Genomic DNA, 21,016 nt, shown 5'->3' with positions numbered 1-21,016 from the left:
TGTTTCTGCTTAAAGGAAGAACTGTGTAAAGCCGGACTACACCAAAGAGGAGTTGCTGATAGCTGTAAAGGCTCTCCACCAAAGTCTAAGCCCTGCGTTAAAGCTTCTGGATCCTCATGATGAAAATCCCTCGCTCAGGATTTGCAAAGAATTGAATTCCACACCAAACATTTCAGCTATCTGGGTTTCTGGGACAATACACTTTCTTCACAGAATTGTATCTACCCATACCCTTTTCTAGCAAGGTAGAAAAGTGGTCCCTTTTGTTTACCCCGCTACTCAGAGAATAAGAATCTAATTGTGTGATCTAAGTGTCCAGTCAGAATTAACCAATACGTCTAGAATTTTAAATGCTCATTATAAACCAAACCTAAGTCCAAGAACATCCTGCTGCACTCACACAGGGTGAAATTCCTGGGAAGCAGAGAGCTGGCACAAGCTCTCTACAGACAGAAGCAGGCCACAAATGCAGCACATCAGCTTTTGTGCCCTTCTGCACAGGGAGGATCCGGAGCCTGAGTTAAGAATGGCAAATAACAAGTGATTTTGCACTGATCCTGTCCTGCTCACATGCAGACACTAAATCCATCAACAACACTATTTATTGTGGCCAATGTATGATTGCAGACTTTCTAGCAGTGAGCCAATATCTTTATCAGATTGGAACCATTCACACAATACTGAACTTTCAATCTGTGTAATCAGTGAATACACAATTATTTCATATTCCTCCCTATAAAGAGAATCCGGGTCAATTTGCATGCCAAAATGTTTTAAAATTCCACAAATAAATAAATAATGTTATTTCACCTGTTAACACAGGGGAACTGTTTGTTTTGGCCAGCTTTCATAGACTCTATGTGCCAGGTTATGAATAAAATAATGTTCAATACTCTAAACATTCTGTGATACAAATTCCTGGCTCAGCTTAAATACAGACCTTTTGTATGTGGCAGGTTCTTAATGCATTCCCCAGCACTGACACCACTAAATTCATGTATCTATGACAGAGTATATCTATAAATATGTGTAATTCCTAATCACAATGTAAAAAAAATGCAATCACAAATAAGCCACTTTGCCCATTATGGGCCTCTGTTTCACTGGATTTTGCTTGCTGGAGTTTGGGTTTTTGGAAAGCAAAACGCAACTACTGTATCCCAGTGGTTTCTGCACATGCCGTACATTCCAGAACACAAAGTAGGCTTTCTTTTTAAAGAACAGTACAGTTACAAAGATAAGATAAAACCAAACTGGAATATAATATTCCTGGGAAATTTTAGTTCTTTATGCAAACATGAAGTCAGTAATGTAGAGGATGCTTTATGAACTACACTGCCAAAGGCTGAGTTTCTCACACTGCCAGGCCTCCTTCCCAAGCAAAACTACCTGTTACTTTAAGATCAGAATGCAAATACAGAGCACACTCTGCTCTGGTTTAATCCACTGTATTCGGGAATTAATTCCACTGATGTCACTGGAGAAACAAAGTTTAGACAGGCCTAAGTGAAGGTAAAATCCAGCCCAGAGGAAGGGACTGATTATTTTGGCTCTGCCTTTAAGTTCACGGCTTTCTTTCATTTCAGGTGGTTGGAATAAGTCTAGGACTGGACTATGCTGTGTAGGTCTCAGACTAACATGAAATTCATCTGCACAGCTCTAGTCTTGCATCTGTGGTAATAAAATAGTGTACTGTCAGACTCGGCACGCAGGACCTGCACGAGGCAGAGGAACAGAATTCAGCTGTGAGTGCTCTCAGTTACCCTCCGTTTCTGTGTGAGTCTGCTTGGGCTTCCCCACGCTTCCCCCCCAGTAGTGTTCAGTTTAACAACAGTTCTCCCAAACCTTCAGATTTATCACCTGTGGGATAAGAAGACTAAGGTCCAGCTCTCTTCTCAGCTCCATACTGATGCACTGAGGGAGACAAAACTCTCACCACAGCCCCCCTGTGAGATTTCCCTCTTTCTCAGTGACACTTCTCTAAGACTTGCTGGGTCATATCCATAAGCCTGTGTCGCAACGTTTGGGTTATAAACGGCACAAGGGGAGTTTAAATCACAGCAAAAGCTCCAGTCAAAACCAGTTAAACCCTTCCTTTCCAAATATGTAAACTGCAAATTAACACAGGCAGCAGATGGAAGCATAGCACTCTGAACGTCTTTGCACTTGGAAAGAAAACACCACGTAGTGTTCACTGTTACCTTAGACCAATCGCCTGTTTTCCATTCGTAACAGCCTGTGTGATCCTCACACTCTTCTTCATCTCTTGGCCTGGTGGCTGCATCACATTTTCCTTGCGAATTTGTGCACGTCACCGTTCTTTTCTGAATGCCCTTGCCACAGTCTGCTGAGCACTGCAAAACAACAGGTATTTGTTTTCTGTTACATGATGCCGAGAAATGATAACTTTTATCTTGCTAACATAGCTAAAAGGAAAAGCTGGTTTTATGAACACAGAGGAAAACTAATAACCCTAAGATTTTCTCCCAATAATTTAAGCCCCTTTCAAACACAAAAGAGTAATTTGAAAAGCATGATATCAGCTTGTGAAATATTTTACTGAAGAAAAATGGCAATTCTGAAAATCAACCCTCTTTGAAAAATACCAGCTGGAATTTTGCTAGAATTGGTGTTATGGAAGAAAAAAACACTAAATCTTGTATTTAAGAGCTCATCATTCATACTGAAAAAGGACACATCAAGATTTACAGCGCAGAACTGCCACATCCCTTGATATATCATGGGAGTAAAATAGTGGCGATAAATGCATTTTTAAATCCCAGGAGCGTGAGGCCACTGTTACAACCACATTTCTGCGGTACAGTTTGCACATATGATGGCAAAGTCACAGTTCTCACACATGTTCTCATGTGAAACACATACGTGACCCTCACTCTCTGTTTTGCCTTACCCTCATCGCTATGTTAGTGACGAAGAACTTCAAATGTCCCAAGGGGACAGCTCAGGAGAGGCACTATTCAGTGAGCTCGGTGTTGTGATCAGCTCCCAACCGTGGCCAGCAAGCTAGCCACAGACATCAGCAGGGACAGTCTGAAGACTTCTGACACAGACATCTCTCAACACCAAAAGCATAAGCAGGGACTGTCTGAAGTCCTCTGAGGAAGCAGCAGGCTACTAGAGCTGCTAGAATCAGTCGCTGAAGGAAGACTTGAATCAAACATTTGGGCGCTCTAACAAATGTTCACGCGAGTGAGCACAAATTGCCCACAAATGCTTTTGTGCCTGGGCACTATGAAGGTAGCTTCTAAAGAGCAGGGCTACCTGGTCACCCATTTGTTACCTCTGCCAATGGTTCGCTGGAAATTCCATTTTACTGGAGAATTTGTCTTGATTTGTCTTATGGGAAAAGGACACTGGCATGAACTGAAACAGAATTCCTGTTTTAAATAACCAGTTCAGAAAAAGAGTCACAGCCATCTAAGTGCATGCCACTACACAACAGCACAGCTAGTCTCTCTGCTCTTCATTTTCATGCCATTGCAGTGGTTACGAGTGAGAAATTTTCTTGAAGAGCCACTGGGGACAGGTGGGTGGAAAAATGATATATGTACCAACTGAGATAAAAACTAACCTCCTCCAGCATGTCAAGTTCTCCCCTTCAGGGGATCAGCGTGCAAAAGACAGTTGATTTGACACTGAATAAATAGTGAAGATATGAGATATTCTGTGAGGTCTTTTGAACATGTTCCAAGAAGCTTCTCCATCCAGGGGGTCTATGCTGGAAACAAGCGTCAGCTTGATATAAATTACATCAAATGGACAAATCTCAGCATGCCTGTCTAACTGTCTTAAAAACACAATCCAGGCAGTTCTGACCTGCTGGCCTTGTTAAGGACATGAATGACAAGCGTTTATGAGCTGGCAAGCAAACAGACATGCCTTTAAATACTTCAGAGCACTACAAAGTGACTTCTTGAAAATCTGGGAAACCTTCCACTTAATTTACTATGTGCTGCTCATGGCGTGACCTCCTTACGGATGTAACATCTTTGTAACAAGCACAATTGTATAGTTCTGCTAGATACAGGGATGAATTCTTCCAGGCTTTGCAGAATTCCAGAGCACAGGAGTTGCCAGAGATCCCAAGCTGGAGCTCCCTAAAAGGTACCGAAAAGCCATGAATTTGCCCCAAGTTGTACAGACTTTCCCAAATTACACATCGTTTTCCTCAGTCCTCAGGGTGGACTCCTCAGGGCTGCACTTGTTCATCTCTAACTACAAAGCACAATATATAAAATCTTTCAAATGGTTCAATTTACTCAAAGTAAATCAAACTGAAGTGGGAGTATTTTTCACAGTAGGAGAAATCTCTAGGTGGGTTTTACAAGCAAGTCTGGGAAAAACACCAACTGTTTGTTCTTCCCACAAGCTTTTAAGTCATTCACAGATTAATACGGCATATACTTTCCTAGACAAAACAGCATTTGCAAAAGTTTTCCAACAGATCTTTGGTGGTCACATATAAATCACCCTCTTTTAAGAGATTTTTTCTCTCCTCAAGTCCTCTGTTTTCATGAAGAATTTCTTAACATATAGATTTTACAGATTCCACAACAAAGCGGTCTACTAAATAATATGCGCAGTCCCTGAGTGCCCAGCTGAGATCATTAAGTCTTATTTTATTAACAAATTACTTAGTCAAATCCCACAAGGTTTTGTAAAGGAGCGACACAACTTTGCAGTTAAGATACAGCTCCTTTATTTGAAGGAAATCCATATTTTTCTTCTACTGTAGTTCCCCAACAGTAGAAACATTCACCTTTTTCTGACAGTCTCTATTTTTGTCATTAAAAATGGTTTGTTCAAAACAATCTCAAGTGTTTGGCAATAAAAGGGGAACTTAATTTTTTCCCCAATGAAGACTGGAATTTGCTTTGAAAACACACATTTTTGACTGGGGACCAGACATCAGTGTGGTCACCTGTTTTTTGTTGTATAACCAAAAAGTTCAAAAACATACATGAGAAAATTGATTTATAAAATGGTGCCACTACTGTGATATTTACTCCACAACATGAGATTAAAATGTTAAGGATTAAAGTGATTACCACTGAAGAAAGTCCTAGTTATGAGAAGTGTTCAAACTGGCAGAGCATCAAATGTGTCCTGGAGTCAACTGTGCTACAAAATACCAGAAATGTGCCAGAAAAAGAATGAATTTAAAATCACAAGGGGGCATGACAAAAGGTTAATAAATTTATCAAAGGAAAAGTAAGCCAGTTACTGAAAAAATATTATGTATTTGCAAGTGAGTTATGTGGTCACAGATACGGAAAATGTCTACTCTGGAAAAAGTCTTCTGTAACTTACTTACTCCGTTTCATAAAAAGGAGAGAGAAGTACCTCGGATTGTTAACAAAAGTCCCCATGTAAAAATTCCCCGTGTAAAACAGGTAGGAACTGCACCGTAAGAATAGTCTCAGCTATAAAGAGTTCAGCTGGTACAGCTGTAAGAAATAAAGAGGCCATCATCTGAAAGGGCTATTTCTATAACAAACAAAAGACCCACCAGACAACTTATTAAAACTTTGGTGTGTTTCTCCACATCTTTTGAAATGAAAGAACTCGGAAAGAAAATGAATCTCACGCAGTAGTGAACAGATACAGTGCCCTACTGAAAGGAAACGCTCCTCTCACTTAACTGTCATCTCACTTGCCAAAGCTTTCCTGTTCAAAAGGGGGACAATGGAATCGCATTGTGTTTGTTAAGAGACACTGTTGCTCAGTGCGAGACTCCTTGTATCCTGAGCTTCTGTGACTTTTACGCACACTTCTAAGAATAATATTTTGCAAAAGCTCTTTGACAGTGTTTGAAACAGGAGCTCACTGTTTCAAAACAGAGATGAATAACAAGGAAAGGTCCTTCCTACAGAAATGACTGTTGCTGGACAGTCCCGTAACACACGGCCAGTCTGGAATGAGACTGGTAAAGCTGTAAGCACTGCACCAAGAGTGAACGGATCATGATTCAGATTCGCCCAGCAGACACAATATCAGAACTAACATGGACATCCTATTAGGACTGTTACTCACTAGGCACAGACAAAGCTGTCCTGCGTTAGCTGAGTCCTGGTTGTGAACTGCGGGCGTACTCCCAGTTCACGCTGTTGCTAAACAAAATCTAGGCTAACCGTCTAGACCACACATCATTTATCTCTGAAATGCCTTTATAATATCTGAGAATAATTTCTTAACTCTCTGCAACTATGGGGAGATCACCTTTTATACAAAGTATAACCAGCTTTTCCATATTCCTGGAATTACACAAAAGAAGGTTGGACAGGGCCCAAAGATTGTACGTTCTCTGTAACATGCAGATGCTTGATAAATCTGGTATTTGTTTCATACTGCATTTAAATGGAGCCAGAAGCCCTGGTGGGTCACTACACTTTTGGCCTCCGGTCAGTGAAATGTTTTTCCTTGCTGGTCAGAGTTTTCAGATGGAAAGATATAGTTACTATAGCATGATATCTAAAACACGCCTTAATAACTATTCTGGTATGGAATAAAAACCTCAGTTTCAAACCGATCATCTCAACAAATGACAGTCCTACCCAGTGGCACTGAGTATGCTGACTGTGACAACACGCTTAATTTTAAGCATGTAGCTGGATTAGGGCCAGCGTATCCGGAGCTGTGTGCAGTCTGGCTCCTTTCTCGTATCAGGTTCCTACCTTTGACCACTCTGATGCTTCCCAGATAGAAAGGCAGTCCCGTCCTTCACAGCTTTGTACTGTTGTTGGTTTGTTGCCAAGGCAGTAGAGGTCTCTTGTGTTAACGTAGGTGCCATTTTGCAGCTGATAAACGCAAGTCACTTCCCGGTGCTGGACACCTTTCTCACAAGTAGCAGAGCAGGGACTCCAATGGCCAGTCACCCACCTGGGAAGAAGGCAGAGAAGGAATGTTAAAAAACTGGTGAGATAAAACATTATGCTTCACTTAATTGTCAAGGCTCGAGTACTTAAAAAAGATAAGATTTTCCCTATAGAAAGGATCCTACAATGTTGTTTCAAAGCTGCCGTAGCTCACAAGGATGTGCCATAACCCAGTCTGGATGGGGTCAGGGGGTATTTCCTTATACTCATCGTTCCTCTGAGCCTTTGGGATTCATCTACTTTGTAAGCACATTTCAGTTGCCATTTCCTTCCCCTTTGATCAAAGTGTGCTGGGAACAAATACACGGCCTTTTTTGTTGTTTGCTTTGCTATGTCTTTAAAGGCTCTTTGGCAAATGCCCAGCACAAGGTTGTGAGGTGTTTGGGTTCCTCCAAAATAAGGACCGCACTGCTGCTGTGAGCAGTCTCCGGCTGTGGACACCCAAGGGGAATGAGGCACCCTCACCCCGCTGTCTCCCAGCTCAGTGTAAGGCCAACTAAAAGACTCCTCCTGACTCCAGCAAATGCTGGAAGCACCGCTGTGGTTAGAGCTGGGCTACAAGGCAGTGAATAAAATGTCTAAGAAGAATCTGAATTAGGAGGTATGCAGGGAGGGACAATTTTTTTCCCAAAGACAAGCTGCATCGATCTTTACGCTTCCTGCAATCTGTCAATGAGGAACACGTTCCCTCTAATTACAGGCATTCCTGGATGGAGTGAAAGACTGGAACAATAACTGTGTAGGCGCCGCGCACCGGAAGGCTATCATGCCTTTCTCACCAGGTAATTGACCTTCTAGCCTGTTATTTAGGACTATCATCTAGATTAGTACCTTATACCATGAATCTTTTACTTGTCACCCAATCCTGGGTTGTCTATTATGATACGTGGCTCAAATAAGACTTCTCAAAACTAAGTCTGCTGGGAAATACTATTTCATTTTGCTGAAGGCTCCCGTAGTCCAGGCAGAGCACCACGCATGCCAATTTATTAACAACATTTCTTTTGAATTTGCCACGTAACTTCTCCTGCCCGAATCAAACAACTGTTCCCCATGTTCCTACTCCTGAACGGGGAAAAATCAGTCCAGCATAATTTGTAGGAACATCTTCACTCAGTGCAATTGTCATGAATTCATTTGCCAAATGCTGTGACTGATGACCTGGTGTGACAGCACTGACGACTGCGTTGACAGTGAAGGCAGAAGCCAGTTGGTTTGAGCAGGACGGGATTGGGCAAGCTGGCCACCTGTCTTTTGTGAAACAGGGCCCCGCTCAAATGTTTCTGTGCATTAAAGCAGTTGACACATCTGTGAATTTCCGTTGGCTAAAACAGCTGGCAAGACACCAAACCTGTTTCTCCAGACAGTAGTTTTGGCGCATCTCTGGGGCTGAGTGCTTGGTATTTTGCTTATGGAATGGGAAAATGCCAGCTGGGTAATCGAATACTGGGAGTGAAAGGGTGACAAAAATAGCCCTGAAGTGCAGAAATCAGTGTTCGTGAAAATTAATAGCCGGGCTCCCTTGATATCAGGGCTCTGCCCTGTCAGACCAAACGCGGAGCAAGTTATCTATCTGGGTGAAGGAATTGCTCAACAAGGGCGTGGAGGGGGAAAGAGTGACTTTGCTTTATGACCTGAGTCTAAGTCACAGGGCCGGGAATGGTTTCTGTACAGGCTCCACTGAATTAATATTCACTTCAGCACTGTACTCTCACTGTGATCTACAGCTACCGGCAAAAGAGAAAGGGAAAGGGACTGAAAGCAAAGGAGAAAGATAAAAATACATTTTTGGCAGAGGCTGTCTGTGAGCTTGCATTTAGGATGGGCAGCATGCAGCACGCCAGCTATTTCCAAGATGCCTTAAGATGTAAGGTTTGACTTTCCTTTCAGGAAGGAAAATTTCTTTTGTTTTTTTTGGTTGCTCTTGTGGAAGGGAGAAATCGCCTCGTTCTTCCCCTGTTTGGTGGTCTCTAGTTAGTGCTACTCTCGCACTGATATGACAGAGTGTAACTGGAAAACTGGCACAGAAAAAAAAAAAATCATCATCATCACAAGAAGAACGATTGCACAGGGCGTGAGCCAAAACCCAGGGAATCAACACAATGCTGTGCCTATGGTGAAAATGAAATCTCCAGCTTTTTTGACAGAGTGGCATCTGTATGGCCAGCTTCAGGTACTGATCCACTACATCCATCCCAAGTGGAAAGACAAGGGATTTATGGATAAAGTGATTAAATACGAAAATTCCTGCCAGTTTCATATTTGGTAGTGTGCAGCAAGTTATTAGCATAATTACTATCTGCAAGTAATATACAGACAAGAAAGAAAAATGTGATGTACAAATAGTGTCACATTATGGTTACTACTAAATTACACTATAGACAGATTTTCCTCTCTACACTGTCATTACACCTTTTGAAAACACCTGAATGTGTTTGAGACTTACTTTTAATTTTTTTTTTAAATCGGTAAGTATTTTTGTTATGACAACGTAAAAAATAATTCCAGTGTTCTAACTCAAAAATCCAAGCTAGCTCTCTATTATTAACAAAGCCAATTAACTGTTGTACACTAAGCCCTGTGTATATCGTATGGAGCATTTGGCTTCCAGTTATGTTTTAAGCCTGTAAACTGATCTTAGGGATTTATTGACACCACAGTTCTTTTCAGTTTGGTTTTTCCCTCCCAGGTTATAACCTATCTTCTGTTGGACCATGTGAGTGCTCTAGCCAGAGTCCCTGGAGAGCCTCTCATTTTTCCAACAAGTACAGATTTATGTGACAAACACGCTCATCTTTCTCACAACCACAGGGATGGCTTTATCCGTGGTATTATTCTTTGTAATCTTACCTCTATAGAAGATTCAAGAGCTAGATGATCCCTGCTCGCGGTTAGGTTTAGGAAGAAAGTGATGAGCTTTTAAGCACAGATTTTTTAACCCAGTCAGTAGCTGTCTTTCCAGCTAAAAAATGCCCAGAAGGGTGTATTTTTCTACAGCCTCAAAAGGCTGGGATGGGCAGCACGTGCAATCTGAGAGGGCTGTTTTAAATCTTTGTCTTCTGAGTCTTCCTCAACCTCTGACCTCTCTGTATCTCTGCTGAGGAATCGGGAGTTCTTCTTCTAATCTGCTTTGGCAACGCTCCTCTGGCAGGCCCCTGGAGCAAACTTGAAATATCTTTTGGAGGTTCAGTTCATCATTTGATCTTTCTATGGTCTGGATTAGTCATTAACCTTGAATTATCCGCTCTACCTACTTGCCTGAGACTCCCGCATTTTCTAGGGAAAAAATTGTCTACAGCACTATGTACATAAACCCAGGGGAGATGAATGTCTGCAAATGAAGCCTTGTAGCTAAGGACTTGGGAAAAAATGCTATGAAGATAAAATGGGTCAAGGCTGAAGGATGGGGTGGAGGAGTGCAATCAAACGACATGAGGTCACTTTTCAGAGATTTGTAGCCTCTTATAACATAGAGCCATTACATGTTCTAGGGTAAATACTGCAGCCCATTAAGCTTCACCTGGTTATTTCTGTCTCAAGCCCTGCAGAAGACCAGTGCCTGCAGGTTGGTTCTGTTCCTCTGGCTGAACATCCATGACGTATTCCCACAGGCACCCACTCTCTACAGGGATTGTGTTACTTTTGTTCCCTCCCTAACGCTACAGTGAAATTAATTTCCCTGCTTTCACAATAGTAGCTTGGATGTGACCAAAGAGACGTTTGTAATAACACAAATTTTTCTGTTTCTATTAAACCTATTTTTTTAGAACTGGCTCTTAAATACAACTAGTTAAGAGCTTGTACTACTGCTGAATAAAGTATCAGAGGAAATTTGCTAATAAACAAGACATAGCTTGTCTGAAAAAGCACTTGTGACAGAAGCTAATCTAAAGCAGCGTAATCCGAGGGTTCTATTTCTAATAGATTTTATTGCATACCTTTGGGTTTAACATACATTGTTGCACTAATGTAGAGGTGAGGATAACTCCATGTCTAGTTAGCGCTGGTTGTCTTTAGCACCAGTTTGTGGTGCAAAATCATGTCGAAGTTGCTCTTAGCTTTCTGAGGCACCTGGGTGAAACTGTGGCTCTACTGATGTTGGGCAAAACTCAGACCAACTGGCAGTGGGGCCAGGATTTCACATTGGATAATTTTAGCAAGGAGAACTGGAAAAGATTTCTGAGAATCAGTCACATGGAATTGACAGTCAGATATTTTTTGCTTACAGCTATCAAACCAAGTTCATGCTTGAATACGTAGAAGCAAGAAAACACTGTTTACAAATGGAGTCATGATTTACATGAAATACGCACACTCTGTTATTGCATCTTTCCCTACGCACTTCTGAAACTCTCCACCACATCTCTGCCATACTGGGGTCAAAATAATCAGGTGAATCATGACTTTTGGGAACAGGTTGTGCCACACCCAGTCACTAGAAGGTGGGGTTTTTTTGGGGAAAAAAGTACAAGGAATCTAGTAGAATAATACAGCTGCTGATGTCGAAAGTAGGACTCCAAGACTAACATTCCTGTCTGATTGCCTTTATAAACAGTGCTCAGTAATTTTCCAGTACAGTAGTCATTCTGCTAACAGACTTGCCAACTTTCACTCACACAGGTTGCTTTTTCTCTTTAGTGATTATCATTTTGACAGCTTTATTTTTTTTAATTTCCCACCAATTATAAGATCAACCATAGAACACTGTTTTATAATTTACATGTACCTTGGGAAGTTTTTTTAAATGGATAACTTTGCATTCTCCCTCCTCCTTCCCCCACGTTGAGCAGATCACTCAGTTTTGGAGGACTCGGTTTGGTGTTGGTGTGAGTAGGTGTCCGTCTTGCTGGCAGCTGCCTCACTACACTAAGACACCGAGTATCAGCACTCTCAGAGCCCTTTTGCAGCAAGGCACCCCTACCCTGATCCATGGCTGGTGTATCTTTGATGGGGCAACTGGCGTCAAGCTCCATTCCCTGCCTTTCAAGGAAGGCAGTGCCTTTTCCTCAGCTCACACCACACGATGCAAAGAGTGTGAAGAACATTACAGCAGGCAGCAGTAGGAGTGAATTTCATCATTAAGTATTTTGCTAGATTATCCTGCTAATCCTTCTTTGTGGGTAAAGACTGCACTTGGCCTGAAGAATCTCAAACCAAAGAAGCACAGATCATTTAACATTTTAAACCAAGGAAATGTTCAACCCTAAGGTTATTGAGTCAAACATTATAATGGGAAAAACGTTGATGTAAGCCGGCCTGGGGGACTGCAGCAAAGCTAAGAAACCTGTGTCATGACTCCATGTGAAAACTAATGCCAAATTAACTTCTGCTCTAGCAAGTCATCTTGAATTATTTGATGTAAATAGCCAATAAGGCCTCCTCATTCTATTCTCTGCCTGTTCCCAAGCCTTCTCTCACTTATCTTCCAGAATTGCTTCATTGAGTTCAGTTGCTGGATTTGTCTGAAAATATCCTTTTGTCTTCCAGTAGCTAATTACCTACTGCCTGCCTGTTGCAGTACTTGATGAACTGCCTACAACCTGGAATGCATGGGATTTTGTCTTCTTCTAGTGGATCGTGATAACCAGAGGTGTCCACAACAGGACTCACAAAGGTGTCCAGAAGAGTCACAGGCTTTCTGGTCTACAGCATTTGGCTTCTACCCCTGCAAGACCTGCTGGAGACCTGCTGCAGCTGCCAACCGCCGGCAGCCCAGGATGGTCTCCCTGAAGAGCAGCCACCAGGGCGCAGCATTGCCCGCTCCCTCAGCCGCCTGCAGCCACCGTGTCTTGCACAGTGTCCAGCACAGTCCTGGCAAATTCATTAAGCTCAAACTGATTCTAGAGATCCCAACTCCAGTTTTGGGAAGTACTTCAAAATGAGCTCTTACGTGGTGCCTCCTTGGATCAGAGGGTGCTAACATTACTATTTATGCCAGATTTCCAGGCTAAAATGATTTGAAAGCCTCCCCATGGCTGTTCCTTCTTTTCTTTTTTTTTATGTAACCAAATTCAAAACACACTAAAGGAGATGTTTCTTAGCACAAGGCACAGATAAGGTTTTGAACTCGTTGCCATTGGACTTTATGGATGATAAACATTTGTACAGGTTCCAAAAGAGTCTGACTGCAAAGAACATACCCATTTGGAACCATTAAATGTCTAGCTCAGTCCCTTCAGTTAACAGACACTCCCAGTAAGTCCCTCCAGTTTAGTATAATTTCCATACAGCCCTGCAAGTAATTTGCTAACATTCTTCAGGAGTTTTCCATCATACTGCTCCCCCTCAAATTCTACTGTTTTCAAGACTTTCACCTCACAAAATAAATTCAAAACTGTTCTGCTCCCTATCTCCATGTGATGATAACACAAATAAACATGGTGCAGACCAGAATTAGGGAGACAGACCGATTTCTATATTCTTGGACTGTTCAACAGACAGAGCCTTGTCACAGGTCTATGGTGGAATATAAAGGCAGAGGTGGGCTCTCAGACAGCAAGGGTCATACAGATAAGCACCATGAGCCTAAATCACACCAGGAATTAAAGCAATGGGCACTATCAACCATCACACAGTGAGGCATCGTGCTTTGAGTGGTCACTACCTTTTGGGCTGGTCTGTGAGGTGCTGAGCCAGCTGGGACCTTGGCTGACTTATAACTAGCTTCATTTTCTCCCCAGCGGGCATTACTGTGGTGTGTGAGCCCTTGAAGAGCACGGTGTTGGATTCTAGTCCACAGATAGAAAAGTGTAAGTGAAATAGAAGAAAGAAAGAAGTGATCCGTGTAACCACACACCTGACCTCAGCAGTGTGCCAGTTTTTAGAGCAGATTTGGAGGGAGACAGTAATCAAGGACATAGTGGTAAATGGATGCAACATAGGTGTCCTCCAGGAAAAACTCAGTGGCTGTATTTCTTTGATTAAAATAAATGCTTTTACAGACAAAGGAAATGTAAAGAGCTCCTTTTGCTGCGCTGGAAATACTTATGCAAGTTGGAGAAACTGGTGATGTGCTGGGAAACAAGGATATTAATGCGTAAATTATATGGTAGGCAAGAGCTGGCCACAGTGAGTGCTGTAAAGAAATATCAGGTACGAAAGGAATTTAGGTTAGTTACTAGTGGACTTCCTGAAAGATCTGTGTTGCATTTGATCTAATTTAATATGTTCATTAATGACCTTGGCACAAAAAGAAAAAAAACAAAACCTGCCGAAAAATCGGGGAAAATTCTGACAATACAAAGTCTAAAAGCGTTGTCAATGCAACGGAGGATTAGGATGTCATACAGGAAGAACTGGATAACCCTGAGTACTGCAATAACAGAGACAGGATGAAAATTATTAGCATACAGTGCAAGGTTAGGTGCTTAGGGACTAATAACAAGCATTTCTGTTTTAAAGTAGGATTCACGTGTTGAAACAAACGAGGAGGAAAACATCGAGCATGACCGTAAGCCACAAATATGATGCAGCCATGAAAAAAGACAAAGCATGTGTCAGGAGAGTTACTGCCAATGAAGACAGAAGAGTACGAACACAACCGTGTAAGGGCTAGACTGGACTGAAACTGGGTTTTTCCATATAATTCTGGTCACCTATGCACTCAAATTATGAATGCAAATAACGTAAATTAGAGCACCAGTAGAGAAGGTGACCCAGGGAATGAAGAATTGATGCACAGTCTCTGATCCAATAAGAAGTTAAAGAAAAGTAATGGATTTAGCCCAGCAAAATGATGGAAGGAGGAGATACGCTGGTTTGCTGTATCATATGGCACTGAGCCCAAGGCAAAGAGCTAGGGAGGGAAAATACTGTACAAGCAAAGGAACAGAGCTGGTGCAAGAACAAATGGCTGAAACATGACAATGAATAATTAAGACTGGAAATAAAAGATCCTGACCCGCAGGAACAGCAAGGTCACAGAAGAGCCTTCCAGTGAGGGAAGGAGACTGTGGAGCGAAATCAGAAAGGAGTTTACGAGATGCTGCTGGTAGTAGCAGAAAACTAACCCTTGGACTCAGTAGATACTTTCAAGTCCCAAACAGTGAAAATAAGGGTTCGGGTCTCCTGTGGTTTTCTGTAGATGAAGGCAGGGATTTCTGGCTTTTATGCTGCTGTTAAGCATCTGCGTAGGAACACCACAGCGGGTCCCTGTAAGAACTCAACCTCTATTAAAATCTATTACAGCAAAGAGGAGGTAAATTAACAGTGTTTGCATACAGGCCATTACAAGTCTAACAGTTGGGAAATTTCACGTGTTTTCGGTTCTCTTCCTGCATTAGAGGAGAGCAGATTCATATTCATAGACCCAACCATGCATGTTGAAGTGTGTGGCCACTGGCCGACCTATGTTTTCAGTAATAACAGCTGATGTGATCTGTGATTTCTGAGTCTTGTGCCAACATGAGTGCTGGGTTTGCCTATATATTTGGGTTGGTGTTCAGTGTGCTGGAAACAACCCATACGCACCGCATGCAAGAATCCAGATTCCATCTGGTTACAGCAGGGTTTTGTAAAAAATATCCAAAGAGCTAGGCAAAGGATTAGAATAAAGAGGTGCTAATAGGGTGCAGTTGGGACAGGAAAGGAAGCTGTAAAGAATTTAATGGAAAAAGAGGGTCAAGGAACATAAAAAATAAAATAGGAAGAAAAAGAGGCATTTTTTTAAAAGGTGAAAGAGTAACAATAATAAAGAATGAAAGATTCTTTTATTTTGCCAGTTTCAACAAAACCCTTAAGAAAATTCTCTTCTCTGACGTTTAATTTTAAAACATGTCAGTGTATCCAATCCTTTTTTCAATCCTGCTTTGTTTTTTTCAGACGCTGGGTTGCACTTGCAGAGCTCTAATCTTCTCCTTGGCCTCATGAAAACACTGTCCCCTGCCCCACGTTATTTGGCTCTCCCAAGAGGTGGCTGAAGTTCAAAGGGATATATAATTTGCAAAGCACTTTGGGATCGTGCTGGAAGAAAGACACTGTTATTAATATCATACCCTTTTTTTTCCCTCCAGATCACTTTATATATATATAACGCGGGTTATTATTTTTTTATTTTTATTACAATCTCAACAGCAATACCCTCCTCCTCTTCCTCCATTTGTACAACATGATCTCACCCCATCCCAAAGCGTTTGCAATCCTGATAACACATGGATGGAGAGAGGAAGCAAAGGGACAGTGTGGGACAGTGAATTAAAGTCACACAACACATCCAAAAGAGAAACAGAGACTGAGTGTCCTATGACCCAGTCCTGTGCTGGCCATAAGACCCTCCCCTCGAGATAAATTCTCTGTACGGCGATTCTTTTAAAATGTTGACTAGAAGTGTAAATGTAGGTCAAAACGCGCAACACAGAGCAGATTTACTACAGAAAGGACAGCATTGTTCTTTCTTCTACACTCAGGTAAAGGGCTTAGGTCTGAGTGGAAACGGGAAAGGACCTTATTGTAACAAGATGCTACAATAATTTTACTTGAAACCCTAAAACAAATTCAGGGCTCATAAAAAAAGCATTGACATGGTGAAAGAGAATGGTTTCTTTAAGATGTTCTTGGTCAGAGAATATGCTAAGCATGCATTTCTAATATCTGGGTGGGCAAACGCAAGTGGAAATTTAAATTCTACAGAGGCACAGAGAATGTGCTTCTGAAAATGTTTCCAGTCAAAAGCATGTTAAGTGTGAAAGTGTGGTCTACACGGAGGGAGTGAGAGAGTGTGGTCTATCAGATCATCAGCAAGGATTTTGTGGCCTTTCCGGGTTCTAAGCACATTTGGTGTTTGCTGTCATTGCTCTGACAAAAAAAGGACCAATGAGAGTGTCACAGTACCAGTGCTAATTGCTCCTGGGGACAACTGTGCTAAATTGTGGCTATAAATTGCCTGCTTACTCCATATAGAAGAAGAGATATCTTGGAATAATATTAAGGGCTGGACCTGAAACCACAGAAGAACACAATCTGGACATAGGAAGAGAGTCTTCTGTTCTCAGGAGGTTTTGTGTGATTTAACATAACCCACTGTCACTGCTCTGGACAGGCAGCAACGTCATGGTGAAAGCGTGCAACAAACAGGAGACTTCACCCAGGGCTTGGGGGCACGGAGATCCCATTGAGAAACAGCACTGTGGGTCTTACGGCTCTAACAGACCTGATGGCCAAGACCTCCCTTTGTTGCTGTCAGCTAGTAGAGGCAGAAGCTGCCTACTTCTTCCAGAACTTTGTAAGTTCCACACGGAGCCCCTCCATATACCTGCCTGGGGTCACTCCAGTATCCTCCCAATGGCTTCACAAAAGGACTAGAAGAAATATTTTGTGCCAAGGCAGAGGAACAAGCAGATGCTCCTTGTTTCTGTCTTTCTGAGAGAATGACATGACAGAAATCTGAGCATCACTGAATTTAGGAAACCTCCTCATGGAAATGACAGTTGTTTCCTTGAAGTAAATGGGAGTTTGGCTCTCCTTACACACCTAGAAGCATGTGGGGTATCTCATTATACCTTTCCGTACCACTGAAAGCAGCATGGCCACGATATTGTACAGCAGCAATAACAGGCAGTGCAGACAGAAAATGAAACCTCAAACAGCTCGGCCTTATTGATGGATTACCTGACACCGGATTTCCCTGCTTCGGGGCACTCTGATTAGAGCGCAGGCCTAATTAGAAGGAAGAGTGTTCTTTCTCATTTTCCCTATTGTTTCTGCCAGGAGGATAGCTTTGTAGGTACGTTTCCCCGGCTTGTCTGATTATAAAAGATGCAACAGCTAACAGGTTGTTTTGAATATGCTTTTTTAGATATTGTTGAGCTTTATCCTAAATTGATGTTATGTTCTAACTACAATCAAAAGTGGAGTCTCCACAATGCAAAACATTACTACAGAGTGAGAGTGAACTTTTTTGTTCGCAAGCTGAACAAGTTAATTTGCCTTCCTGTGTTTTGTCATTTTGGCCAGAAACATCTTCTTTTATACAATGCAGATCAAAATTAATTCAGCTAAAAGTGCTTGCCAAATTAAAGGGAGCGCTTTCTATTACTTTTAGAACTTATTACTATTAGAACTTTAATTACTCCTACTGATGAGGAAAAGAACCCGTCCTGAGGAAAGCATTTAAATGTGTTTCATCATAACTTCTTGACTTCAGCAAGATTCAGGTATGTTTCCAAAACTATACAGGTGTTGCTAGACACTGTACAAATTGCACGTGAAGAACAGACACTTCTTGCCGAGAGAATCCCAGTCTGAACTACGCTAAAACAGATCAGGCATGCAACACAGCAGGTCAGCTGCAGTAGCTTAAAGGTTGTGGGTTGTTTGCGAGGGTTTTTGTAGCACTGTTTGACAATTAATCAGACCCTACTCCGTGCTGACTAGAAAAAAAAAAAATGTAGATATGCAGACACTGCATTCTTCTCTAGCTTTATACTTCAAGTTGCTCTGTCACCCAGGAGGCAGCCAAGGGGAAAAGGACACTATCCCCAAGCAATGCAGGAAGGCAGCTTGCATGGAATCTGACCTTACTGGCCACAAATTAAATGGACTCAGAGGTAATGAAAATCTGACCTGCTCAACAAAAGGAAATGAATATTACAGCTGGTTACTAGGGCTAACAATACGTTCCAATACTTTTAGACATTTTCACCATGTTCACCAGAGGGAGGCTTTGGAAATAAGCGATTTGTGAAAGAAAAGCATATTGGGTTTTATTATTTTTTAACTCCTTACCGTGACTGGCAGGGGTGTGTGTTACATTTCCTGACCTGGGGCTCGGGGCGATTCGCTCGTTGGCAGTCACTGTCATTCACCAGTGTCATGGTCTTGTTAATAATTCGAGTACAGGACACAATGGTTTTCCGTTCACCTACAAGTCATATAAAAAACAACTCTGAAAAAGGAAACCCGTGGCTAAGAACAAAATTACATCAACTCATTAACCAAAACTCAAAACCTAGGAGCTCCCTACTTTCTCTACAAGACGTAACCTATACAGCCCTGCCACCTCTGCAAGCAATCTTATTTCCCACTTCTGTCTCACCTTCATACTGTTCTGGGTTGGTTTGGTTTTTTTCAGAAAAGCTGTAAATCTTTCTCCAATAATTGTGAAATTGACTGTTTCCCAGGAACAACATGCTGGATTTTCTCTTCCTAGTGTTTAATGTGAAAACGACCTTGAAAACAATTTGCTTTCACTTCTGGTTCCTCCTCCACATGTAGCTGTGCCCTGTAATCACCTAGGACAGATGTTCCAGCTGTGTAACTGTCCACCCCTCAGTGACAATGACAGAACAGCTGCCTCTTGCTGCTCCCCATTCAGAAAGAGTCAGCTTGAAAAGGAGCGACCGGGGTTCAAGAGTGATAAACTGGGATTGTTTGTATTTCACAAAGAGGTGAAATTAAGCCACCCAAATAAATTATTTCTCATCTTCTAGTCCTCCAGGTATGTTAGTTTAAAACCCCTGCCAGTAGGAGACGTCTCAGGAGTAGTCAGCTCTTCTCGGAGTTTCACCGAGATGGAGCAGCATGGCCCTCAGGGTTCAGCCTTCCACTGTGTGACACCAGGAAAGCTGTGCCACAGGGCGGCATGACAATGACCAGGTGTGACAAATGCAATGCCATCCCTGCACCATGACTTTGCATTACTGCTAATTATTTTGGTCTCTCAGATCCTCTTCTTAACCCTGATTCTGCATCAAATTGAGTTTATTCATGATCTGCAGCAGATAACAAAAAATAACTCAAATTCTGTTAATAAAAAATTTGTAAAAGTCCGTAGGGAAGGGAAAAGGCCCCTCCCAGCTTGGATAAGTAGTAAAAGCATCTGACAACCAAAATATAAGAGATCAATTGCCATCCAAGCTACTACTGGTGGGAACCATGTTGCCAGGTACTGATCTGATTCAAATATGTGGCAGACTTGCAACACAAATCAAGAGTCACAAATAAATTTCCTACTCATTCATGTGAGGGTTTAATGGCTCTAAGAAATTACTGTTTTAAAACACGAGTAAAAGTAAGTGTCCATTTTAAAATGAGTTCTATTTACAGTAAAAAATAAATCCATGATTTCACTACACTGAGGGCAGTGAGCCTTCAAAAGTGAAGATGAACACTCTTTCCTCGTGTCATAATATGATAAATAATTTGGTCTGCTGGTGAAGAAAGACTGGCCAGAATGCATGGAAATGATCCCTTTTCCTCAGGGAAAAACCTACTTCTTCCAGCCCTGAAAATTCAATGGACAGTGGCTGACAAACCAGTCTCTGGTTTCACAGACATCGATTCCCCCTCGGGTTTCAGCAAATCTGCTGCAGCACATCCTAGGGATCATCTGAAAAGTGTGATTTGCAATGTGCTCATGTGCTCCCAAAAAGCCCACCCCACATTAAGAGGGCCTGACGCAATCTCCAGGAGTTGTCACAGCAGCACTGCCCCCATTTCATCCCCGGGGAAGGAAGTGTCTTTCAGTGAACATGCCTGAACACCTGTGAGAACTCTGCTCCAAGAATGTGACGGAGGTTTGAGATATGGGGCTGCACACAGCGCCTTGAGCCATCCGTGGAGCACTAATCCAGGTGCAGTTCCAGCCTACGGTAACGAGCCGACAAAGCGGTGTCCCTGCCAAAATGCTGGGTGAAAATTAACTGTGGGGCTGTGGATGATAGCTGGGAGAGCTGGTGAGAATGAGTCTCATTTGAGTTCATTACAGCAACACCCATTCCCATGGCCAGCCTCCTTTATGCTTTGGCAACACTGTCTTCTGCAGGCACCTCTCTAACGGCTGGTGTCTGCAAACACCGTACGGCAAGTCCCACCAAGCTTCCAAATGGCCTTACCTCCTCCACACTGCACACTGCACCCTTCCCATCCGCTGTGCGTCCAGATGTACAAAGAATCCTGTTGCTTTTCTGGCTCACTTCTGTTTTCAGCAGTATAGTTTACAGGAATGGTGTATTCATAATGAATTCCATAATTCTGGTCATGAAATAACAGCACCTGGTTCAGCAGGAAAAGAAAGGCGGTTACAACACACTGTGTACTGGGAACGCCAACAGACTGCAGAGACAGTAACGCTGTCTCGGGCCAATTATTTCTAAAATACAAGTACCTTGTGAAAGGCAACCAAA

General features: G+C 42.2%; 1 protein-coding gene across 2 annotated transcripts in view; it reads right to left on the bottom strand.

Annotated features, from left to right (window-relative positions):
- The window catches only part of ADAMTS17 (ADAM metallopeptidase with thrombospondin type 1 motif 17), a 187,474-nt gene that overhangs the window by 16,298 nt on the left and 150,160 nt on the right, over positions 1–21,016 (bottom strand). For both annotated transcript variants that reach the window (XM_074601294.1, XM_074601293.1), the window contains 4 exons: positions 20,726–20,885; positions 18,618–18,753; positions 6,696–6,900; positions 2,202–2,354 (listed from right to left, as the gene is read on the bottom strand). In XM_074601294.1, the coding sequence (XP_074457395.1) occupies positions 2,202–2,354; positions 6,696–6,900; positions 18,618–18,753; positions 20,726–20,885 (654 nt within the window). The remainder of the gene's footprint in view (positions 1–2,201; positions 2,355–6,695; positions 6,901–18,617; positions 18,754–20,725; positions 20,886–21,016) is intronic.

Source organism: Larus michahellis, chromosome 9 (assembly GCF_964199755.1).
Source record: "Larus michahellis chromosome 9, bLarMic1.1, whole genome shotgun sequence".
Taxonomy (NCBI): domain Eukaryota; kingdom Metazoa; phylum Chordata; class Aves; order Charadriiformes; family Laridae; genus Larus; species Larus michahellis.
This window is presented reverse-complemented; position numbering and strand designations above follow the sequence as displayed.